The sequence below is a fragment of the Plectropomus leopardus genome, chromosome 13, assembly GCF_008729295.1.
Source record: "Plectropomus leopardus isolate mb chromosome 13, YSFRI_Pleo_2.0, whole genome shotgun sequence".
NCBI lineage: Eukaryota > Metazoa > Chordata > Actinopteri > Perciformes > Serranidae > Plectropomus > Plectropomus leopardus.
Genome location: NC_056475.1, coordinates 11,375,611 through 11,386,287, shown reverse-complemented (window position 1 = coordinate 11,386,287; position 10,677 = coordinate 11,375,611). Strand labels below are relative to the sequence as shown.

The following is a 10,677-nucleotide window of genomic DNA, read 5'->3' as shown; positions in this document are numbered from 1 at the left end:
CTTTTGTGACGGAAATTGCTGTCAGTGCAAAGAACAAACCTGGACTCTAGAATAGAGGCAATTTCGTACTCCAGATTTGACATTTCTTACCCTTTCTAAAGATGAAGGCAGGGTTATAAATAACATCTGAAAAGTTTTGATTGTGACTTCAAACAAACAAACAAACAAACAAACACCTGCTCAGGAAATAAAGCTATCAGTTTTTCGGGGGGGGGGGTTCCAAAATGTGATTCTCTGATGTTTCATAAATGTGATTCTCTGATGTTTCAAACTGAATGAAAATTGACCTGAAAGTTTCTGTAGCAGCCATAATAACAACTTCTGCCTCTCTAACCTTGGACTACACAGCACCATCCTTCATAGCAATGCCTTCCCCAAATTCATTGCTTCCACAATAGATCCACAATGTGAGTGTTCCTAACAGGGTTATATGCATGTCATGAAGAGGGCTCATTAGTTTTGTTTTTGTTTAATATTTAAAACACTTCATTTTTTTTTCTCAGGGAAAAATAAAATCCTATTATAACATATGCAAAATCACTTTGAGAAACTCTGCTGCTTAGTCAGTGGCTCATTTGTATTTTCTCCATATTTTTTTCTTCACTTTCCATTAAATGCAGCATATTCTAAACTCTGTTTTCTACTAACTTCACATGGAGACATAAAAACCTCTTGCTCTTAATAATATATTATTCAGTGAAAAATTGGAAAAATCTGCTGGTTGGATGTTATTGCGGAGCTACTGATGCAAGAATTATGTTTGCGATATCATTAGAAATGTATTTATCTCTCTGGATCAATCAATTCGCTATTATGTTATTATAGCTATTTAACAACAACTATAATTGAATTATTTTCACCGGATGTTGATGACTTAAACATTTCCACATGTCACACTTTATTCTACGTTAGTAGAATACTAACCAGTTACCAGGTAGAAGGTATATTTATTTGTCATTTTTCTTAAACATGGTTTAAGGAGAAATGAAATGAAATGAAATGAAATACAAATATATAATGATATAATTTAAAAAGAACATTTTGTAGTGAGAAGTCAGACAAATGTTCATGACCAATGTCTAGTGTGTGGAAATTCAGCACTTTCTTTAGTGTGATTTCATTTTGCTATGACCCACCAGATATTGTTTTGTACTAATGATAGAGCGAATATAGACCAAGTAATTGGTACACCTTCAGTTCACTGATTCCTATAAAAAGCTAGTATCTTTTTGCAGTCAGCTAATGCAAAATGTGTTGACAGACTAGTGCACAATTCAGAATATATGGAGCATAATGTATGAATAATTACTTGAGTTGAATTGAAGCTTTAATTAAAAAAAGTCCTTTCATCATATCAGACCTGGAAAATAAAGCATTACAATGTTTCCCTTCACATAAATCAAGAAAGGAAAAATGGTTGGCAAATAAGCACCCAGACCTCCCCAGAAGCTATATGTGCACAATGATGATGATATTTCCCAGTTAAACAATCCCATGGTGCAGTGGTCCAAAGCCCCCCTGGAGACTGACCTACAATGTCTTTTGATGCTTCACACAATCAGCCCCACTGACTTCCTCATAGTCACAGATTTTCCATACAACCTCATTTGGCCGACGTCATTACTAGCCACCTTCCCCCAGATGTTTTCCCTCCATGCAGCATGTAGCAATCTGTCCGAGGATGCAAGGCGCCGTTGGAAGATGTGACCCCAATACCTTCACCCCGGTCCCCAGCGAGCCCAGCCCGCCGCTGCGATGCTGCTGCAACCATTATTTCCCATTAGTGCTTGACAGCGGACCGTTTGTAGCAGCGAGACCCTGCAAAGAATCAGGTCAGCCACAGTGGCCCTGTCCCGTTGTTGGCACATGTGCTGTTCGACCTCGCATGGACCATTCGCAGGTACAGACCTTTGTTGGAGGTTATCTGAAAATAAGGATGAACAAGCTTGATGTAAATAGGTTGCTTTGACTGAATGCCAACTACAGAGTACAGTTGAATCTTAATGTAAAACCAAACATTAAGTAAGAATGTAAACTTCATTTATTTAACACTAAGTGCTATTCATTGGCCTACATTTATCAGTAGGCTACTGTCTGCGCTGAGGGCAGACAGGTCTAGTGTGCTACATGCTCATATGGCTTATGTACCAGCTCTAAAGGTACTATACAAAATCTGGTTGATGGAAAAGGACTTTGAGGTTGATGGCAAGTAATTGATCAAAAATCAAAGTATTGGACAAATTAAAAGTTTATGTTATGATGGAATTGGATGGAAGATCAGGGGGTCACCAAAGTCACTGGGATTCATTATTTGGGTTGAATTTCTGTAATAAATTTTGTATAAGTTCATCTGGTAGTGACATATTTCATTGGATTAGTAAAAAAAAAAAAAAGAAAAAAAAAAGTTCCACTTCCAGCTACCACAGAATGGAAGACAATACATGACTAAAACTATATGGACTCCCCTGCCCACACAGTTTGGGCCCCTTAGCTCCAGCAATGGGAAATCCTAATGCTGCAACATGCAATGATTTTTTTAGACAATAGTGTTCCTCCAACATTGTGTGAGCAGTTTGGCCTTTTCCTGTTTTAACCTGTCAATACCACTGTGTGCAATGCGAGGACCCATAGGCACATTATATGCCACCACCTCACCTACAGAGTAGCAAAACACACAGACTTTGTGGTTTTGCTGTTGTTTGCATCTCAGTCACCATTGATTTCTCTTTGTTTGTTTGTTATTTGTAGGTCATTTTGTATGTTTTTGGTTGTTATGTGTCTCTGTGAAGTTCCTTTTGCATCTCTTTGGGGTCATTTTGAGAATTTTCCTGGTGTGTGCATGTTAAAGTAAGTTGTCCATCCATCCATACATTTTCTTCCGCTTATCTGGAGTCGGGTCACAGGGACAGCAGCCTAAGCAGGGAAGCCCAGACTTCCCTCTCCCAAGCCACTTCATCCAGCTCTTCCCGGGGGATCCCGAGGCCTTCCCAGGCCAGCTGAGAGACATAGTCTCTCCAGCGTGTCCTGGATCTTGCCCGGGGCCTCCTACCAGTGGGACGTGCCCTGAACACCTCACCAGGGAGGCGTCCGGGAGGCATCCTAATTAGATGCCCAAGCCACCTCATCTGGCTCTTCTCAACGCGGAGGAGCAGTGGCTCTACTCTGAGCTGCTCCTGGATGACCGAGCTTCTCACCCTACCTCTAAGGGAGAGCCCAGCCACCCTCCAGAGGAAGCTCATTTCGGCCGCTTGTACCTGCGATCTTGTTCTTTTGGTCACTACCCAAAGCTTGTGACCATAGGTGAGGGTAGGAACAAAGATCAACCGGTAAATCGAGAGCTTTGCCTTTCAGCTCAGCTCCCTCTTAACCACGATAGATCGGTGCAGAGTCCGCATTACTGCAGACGCTGCACCGATCCGCCTGTCAATCTCCTGCTTGCTGCGCCTAGAAATTCTGTCCATAAAAGTTATGAACAGAATTGGTGACAAAGGGCAGCCCTGGCGGAGTCCAACCCTCACTGGAAACGAGTCCGACTTACTGCCAGGATCATTTTTTCTTTTTTTGTTGTCCCAGTTTGATGTGAAAGGACTGGCCTACACAGAGCCCTGACCTCAACCTCTGCCAGCACCTTTGGATGAACTGGAATGCTGATTGGTGTCTGCACACTTTTAGCCTTGTTTGGTATCTATCTGTTAGTGTGAAGTTGGACTTTTTGCAGGATTGCAAAAAGTAGGATTTGGAAGGACAAACTTCATTCAACCTGCTGTAATAACAGTAAAGCAATTCATCTGTTGTCTTTACAGAGAAGAAAAAAAAACCCAAGTGTTTGTTTGTCCTTCAGTGCACAAGGCAATTGAGCTCAAAGCTGAGATGACAGCACTGTGTTTGGGATCATGCCAGTGATTCACGAAAGTAAACATGCACACATTCACACTCACACTCACACACACACACACATACACACAGCCGAAACAGCAGAGCTAATCATGGTTGTTGCATCTGCACCGAGATATCTAATGAACAGATATGACGAGCACTTCTCTCATCTAATTCATCATCTACTGTCCTTTGCTTTTTTTCCTGTCTTGTTGCTTCAGGCTGATTGGAAATAAAATGCAATTAGCAACAGTTTTCTCTGACCTGATTTTATGAGCAATTTAAATTCAAGAGGCCCAAATTTACTGCGCGCACAGGCTTCATTCATTTATAGAAGTATGGATAATCACATCCACACATACACTCCAGCCTGCAGAAGGCTCTGTCTTGCATGTAAAGACACTGCACATACACACATGTTCGTATAAATGTGTCCTTTAAGGTCATCAATCTCTGCTTATATTGTATATATTTTCCCTCACACACACATACACACACGCAGTGTTCGTCCTATTTAGCCTGATCAATTTGTTTGGTTTACCTTGATGACACAGAAAACCCACTAGAAATATCCTATCCTTAAAATCTTCCTTCCCCCTCTCCTTAAACGTCTGCTTTGGCTCAGCATGATGAATGATCACTCAGACCAATCAATTCTATTTAGATAAGCTTGCCTCTAGAGAGGACAGGAACGGAAAGAAGGATGGATTTTTTGAGTTATTCAACGCAGAAGCCCAAGGTTATTGTTATTTGGGCTGCTCTCCAACCTGATATTTCTCAGGTAGGGAAGACTGTAACACTTTGGTAGCTGCATTCGAGGAGGTTAACCTCTAGGAAAGCACTGTGAGTTACGCAGCAGCTATGTACAGGATGAGTCAGTCGGTGCATTATTTACTTACAAAGGTGGAAAATGCAATAACTTTTTTACAAAAACAAATATGGTATAAATGGGGGAGTTGGATGTTTAGATGGTGGAATAGAAGTGTAGGAAGAAAAATAGCCCAAAAGATATGTAATAACATGATGCAATTTATATGTAATTCTCTAATGCATCGCAGTTCTTGTGACGTTGACTCTGCTGGTGGTCAACATCACATACTCATCATGGTGGACACACACACTGTTTAAATCCACAAATGTTTATTGTAAATTCTGTAACATCGCAAAGTCTCCATGTATATTATATTCATCAAGTTGAGCTAAGTGCAATGACATATATTATGTGTTGGAACAAGCTTAAAGAAAATAAATATGGGGTTTTCTTGCTGGATGTTTCTTTTTCATTTTGTATCTATAAACTTGTAATTCCCTTTATATTTTTAATTTCCATTACATTTTGATTTTTTGTGTTTTTCTCTCTGAAAAAAAACCTGTTGTGTTTAAAATGCAGATAGTGACTAATATGCAACTACAGACAACTTACTGTGCATATTAAGACTTTTGCAGTTCATTTTCTTGATTCACCCACATTATGACGTTCACCTAAAGTTAATGAAAAATGGCACACAAGTACATTATTAAGTACTTAATTAAGTACTTTAACAAAGCAGGACACTAAAATCTGGGCCTTACAGTGAAACTTCAGCTCTTGGTTGTTTCTTTACCAATCACATCAAGAGTTCATGGAAAGCAGTTAATGTGCAAAACAACTCTTCAGGAGTCTTTTAAATGGTGACTGCATCGATACAGAAGTGATGTTTTACCCAACAGCTCCACTTAGTGGTTCATTTACAGTGTTACCTGAGGAGCAGAATTAACCACCTGTAAGTTTTCATTGTATTTATATTATTATTGTCAATAACATGATGTATACTGATTTAGGTACCTGAAAGTGACCCCTTCAGCATCACATTTAAATATCTAAACACCAGATGATGGTGTTGTTCAGCCATAGTAATCATTTTCCATGACTGATTCAGTTTACATGATGCATTTTTTACTACCCCTCTGAGACAAAGTAAAGGAGCTGCATATGCAGGTCCCTTAACATTTTTGCCCTTTATGTTGTGAAACACCTTAAAACTGATACAAGTTTTAATGTTATTTTGAGAATGACCCTTTGTCTTTTATGCCAGCAGCTCCAACAAGCTCCGAAAAAAGCAAGATTTTTAAACATCCTTATATTTCATCTAATTTTATTAATTTAAAATGAAATATTGGAATACAACAACAACAAAAAAACTCCCTTTTTAAGCTGCGTCACCCCATATAGAGGAACTGTTGTTAGGGAGGACCCACTCCTATTATTGGACACCTTACCCCAGATATGGAAAATCTGTGTGTACATATAAACCTTGACAACAAAAATATTACAGCTTTGCCACAAATGAATTACTATTTACCTTCCACATTCAAATGTCACAGTAAATACAGAAAGAAAATGCTGCATCACTTTCATTATTAAAGATGAAAGCCTCTGACTTTTCTAAGCATGAACACATAAAAATATGATAGATTACACCTGCATATTTATGAGCACAATTTCAGACTTTTTCCATCACAGCAGACATGTTTCAGAGCTCAAATGTAAAAATAATCATGTTTGTGCCTCAGTGCTGCCTCTGAAAGGTATTTTTTTGAAAAATCCTTCAAACATCATGTATCGCTTTTTTATGTTTACTTCTTTCTTTGAAACAGTCACTCTGAAGCCAACCCTACCCCGTAATTAGCTGCTCGTCTGACTAGCAAAGACCCAAATAAAGAGAAATGGAGATGGCAATCAAGTCTGTGAAGTGACATGCTTTTGAGGCATTATTTCAAAGTCTTTCACTTCTTGCTGTGAATGTAAGATGATTGACAGGAAGCAGTGACATGCAAACAATTGACACAATAAAATAAGGATATTTCATTACAACATTTTGTTCGCTGGAAGCTGACTGTCTGTCAGTGTGAACGGCAGCAAACGGTGCTTTCTGAAGGAGGAAAATGAGCCTCCATATCTGCTGCTACACTAGCTGTGTGCAGAGATGCATGGAGAAGAATGTTAAGGGGATCCCACCTCAAAAATATGAAAAATTAAATAATAATTTAGAGCTCTGCTGACGTAGTTTGGCTCAAAATGTGCAGTACTGTTGCAATTTTATAGGCATAAAACAATGCCTTATAGGCAACAATGGGAATTTGTTCCTCCTGAGAGCAAAATATATCCAATTGGACTTCATTCAATATCACCAGTTACGCATATGGCAGTGCACGTGTACAATGCTAATGATGTGGAAAAAAATGCTAACAAATAAGACTGCTGTAAACATAAACAGACAAACAACAACAACAAAAAGCAACATCTAATCACTGCATTGTGATATTTTCAAACAGGAAGGAGGAAGAACATGACTCAGCACGTACGAGAATGCAGTATTATAAGTCAAAATGTCCAAGATCAGTTGAAGCTATGGTGTCCATCTCAAGAAAAGAACAAAACAAAATTGGAAAACTTGTACCTGGAAAGCTAACTGGTTTTGAAGATAGATGTCTTCATTTCAGAAGACTTGTTTCTTCTGATGGGATTCAGTCTGAGATAGCCTACACGTTGCTCTCATAGGACACACTTGTTCGTGAGCCCGGCACATGAAGGCACATCTCAGCCTCATTATCCTCACTGTCCACCTTCTCAGAAACTGTGTGGACTGACACTTTGACATCAATGCTGCCTTCATTGTTCCCACCACTTGACAGAAGCGCCTGACACACCTCTTTTCCTTCCTCCTCTCCATTTTTGTCGGCTTGTCTGTGTGTGGACACTGACCCCTCAACCTTCTGAGGCCCCTGGTTCCCCGTCTTCACAACATCCTCTGCAAACGTGCGGCAGTTTAGGATAAGTGGCGGCAGAGGAACACTCCGGGCCAGATCCTCCATGTGACGAGCAAACTCCATGGTCTTGTACTGCGTGACCTTGGCGAGCTCCAGCGTCTTGGCTGACGTGATGATGGGAATGCGCTTGGCGACCTCAAATGCCTTCTGCAGCTTCTCTGCGCCCTCAGTGCGGAAGAATTCATTGATGGCTCTCTCAGTCTTCTTGAGGTGCTTGCTGACCATGCAGAGCCGCGCCACATTGAGGATCATGGTGATGGTGAAGGCCACCAGGCAAACGATGACGTAGTAAAGGCCCAGGCCACTGTCAGTGTGGGCTACACGGAGAGTGACGGTGTAGTTTTTGGTCACACCAGCACCGCTGGAGGCCACGCAAGTGTAGCGGCCACGGTCCTCGAAGGAGACCACAGTGATGTTCAGGACACCCTCCTCTTGAATCTGCCATTTCCCACCTGAAGTCAGAACACATAAGACAACAAGAAAAGACAGTTTTCCCAAAAACTTTAGAGATGTGAGTTGAGAACGGGGAAAACAGGAAAACCATTAAGAGCAGCTGATAAAACTGTCATTATCTCCTCCGTCAAGCTGTTTCACATCCAGCATCAAAAACATTTACACAGGCCAAAACACCCAATTAGCTCTAATTTCTCTCATTTAATTTCAGTTTTACTTAATGTTATTTCAATCAAATTAGCACACTAAAAACTATCTCATAGGATAAAATTGGTTTATACATCAGATTCAATAAATGGTAGCACTGACTCACAAACTGCCTCTGCACTGTGGTGTTAAAATTGACTGACACGTGCATAATAGCACAACTCAGAGCGATACAGTATTCAACTGATAATGGTTAAAGACACTGATACCAACAAAATAGTGGGATAATGACAAATATAAAGGATTAGATGCATTTAGAGAAGATAGCAATACCAGCATTTTTGATGCCTGAAAACTGGCTTGAATGTCTGATTGCATTGTTTGATGCAAAGACTATGTTATTGAAATTGCATGACAAATGTTGTCTTTGTGTTTTGCCCTGCACTTTCTAACCTTATTTAATCTATTTTCTGCTGTCTTTTCTATTTGCTTGGAGCATTATTTTAAGTTTCAGCCTAATCTCACTGTACAATCATCAATATGTTGTTTAGGTTAATTTAGGTTTGGTTCACTTGACAGTAAAATAATGGTTATATTAAATCACACACATCCGCAAATTCAGGATGAAACAATTCAGTCCAACTTATTGCCATTGTGATCCTTGGTGCAAAGGGATGTCTGACTAGGCAACAGTAAAAAGACATACACATCAATGTTTAAACTTCACTTAATTACACATGACTTTTGTTTCAACATGATTTGAATAACTGGGTATTTGGACATAGATTACTTCATATGAAAATACAGTCATTTAAAGTTTAAGTTTAACCTTTAGACTAGGATATATTTGACTCGACACTCATTAGACTTATAATTGTTGGGTGTTTGGATGGGTTTTTGACTCTGTCCAGATTTAAATGAGTTTGTTTTAGAAAAATACACTAATCAAGACAAATACTGTCTTGATAACAATGAGACTATGTAGAACCCTCAAAGTTGTACATGGACTTCTTCGAGCACAGCCTCCTCCTACCTGTGTCCTCATCCTGCAAAGGTCCTTTAGAGTTGTACCACTTGACTTTATCGTAAACTCCAGTCACATTACACTTAATCAGCATGCTGGATCCTTCCTTCACCACAATGTCCCTGTTGGAGGGGACACTTGCCAGTCGCACAGAGGACACCGCCTCCGTCTCTGACCCATTCTGAGTTCCTTCTGCTGCCAAGCCACCAAGCAGCAGGACTGTGAGGAGCAGGTGTGACAGTTTCTGAGATGATAACATGTCGAAAGGAGTTACAGCTGCAGCTTACATTTAGACGAGACAAACCTGCAAAACAGGAAGAGTCAACGGTTATGTTTCACGCAGCAACAAAGGATTGTCGGAACATACTTTTTAGTGTCCCCACAATCTAGTGCCTGTCTGGATTTGAAATATCTTCAGTATTTTAACAAACACACATGAATCCTCAAGACATACTATTTTAGGTAATTATTTTTTAAATTAAATGTAGAAATTTAAACGTTTACCACATTCTCAAACTGGAATTTAAAGGCCAAAACTATGTTTAGTATATTTGAGCAGTGGTTTGGCATTCTGTTTATTTTACCTTACTTTCCTCCATCACATATCTTTACTACAATAATATATAGATATATATATATATATATATATGAAATAATGTGATTTTGAATGGTTCTTTTGACCTTTCAATGCAAAATTACTGGTCAGTGGTCAGTTGTGTCATTTATTTACAACCTGTGTCTGTCTTTTGTTATATAGTGATACTATAGAAGATTTAAAAAATACATCGTGTGTCATTAACTCAGTACTATGTTATAGCCTTTAAATACCGGTCCTAATCAGGTTGACATTTTACCAGAGGACGCGCATAAAACGCCGAATTCACACAAATCTCAAACAGTGATTCCTACCTGCTGCTCGGACAGCGACCAAATCAACAAATCCACAAACGACAGGAACGTCAAAACATCTGTAGCTTAATGTATGTCTGAAGATATTCCTTTTAGTCCTATTTAGTCTGTTAGTCCGCTTTCGTGCACAAGTGTTTCAGCAAAACATCAGTCCAATCAGTTAACTTCCTGGTTCAGGTGTGAGTCAATGGGCGTGGTTTGTTCGAAACCCTCCCATACAGACAGATGATTTCACTTATGTAACAGTACAACATGCTTTGTGATCAATGCTGAATTAAACAAAGTTTGTTTTACACTTATAGGTAAATACATTGATGATAATAATAATAATAATCATAATAATAATAATAATAATAATAATGATGATGATGTTTGACATTTGACATTTTATCAAGCACAAAGCCAGTGTCGAGGCTGTTTATTTAACAGGCTGTAAAATGGAAAAAAAAAAAATTATT

The 10,677-nt window shown here is 39.3% G+C and overlaps 1 protein-coding gene across 1 annotated transcript; it reads right to left on the bottom strand.

Moving 5' to 3' along the window:
• Window positions 1-5,994: 5,994 nt before the first annotated feature.
• LOC121952530 (microfibrillar-associated protein 3-like) lies at window positions 5,995-10,350 on the bottom strand. The gene is made up of 3 exons (XM_042499275.1): window positions 10,220-10,350; window positions 9,320-9,614; window positions 5,995-8,138 (listed from the first exon to the last, which is right to left on the bottom strand). Exons 2-3 carry the CDS (start codon window positions 9,567-9,569, stop codon window positions 7,399-7,401), a joined length of 990 nt encoding a protein of 329 aa, XP_042355209.1. The 5' UTR covers window positions 9,570-9,614; window positions 10,220-10,350; the 3' UTR covers window positions 5,995-7,398.
• Window positions 10,351-10,677: the final 327 nt, after the last annotated feature.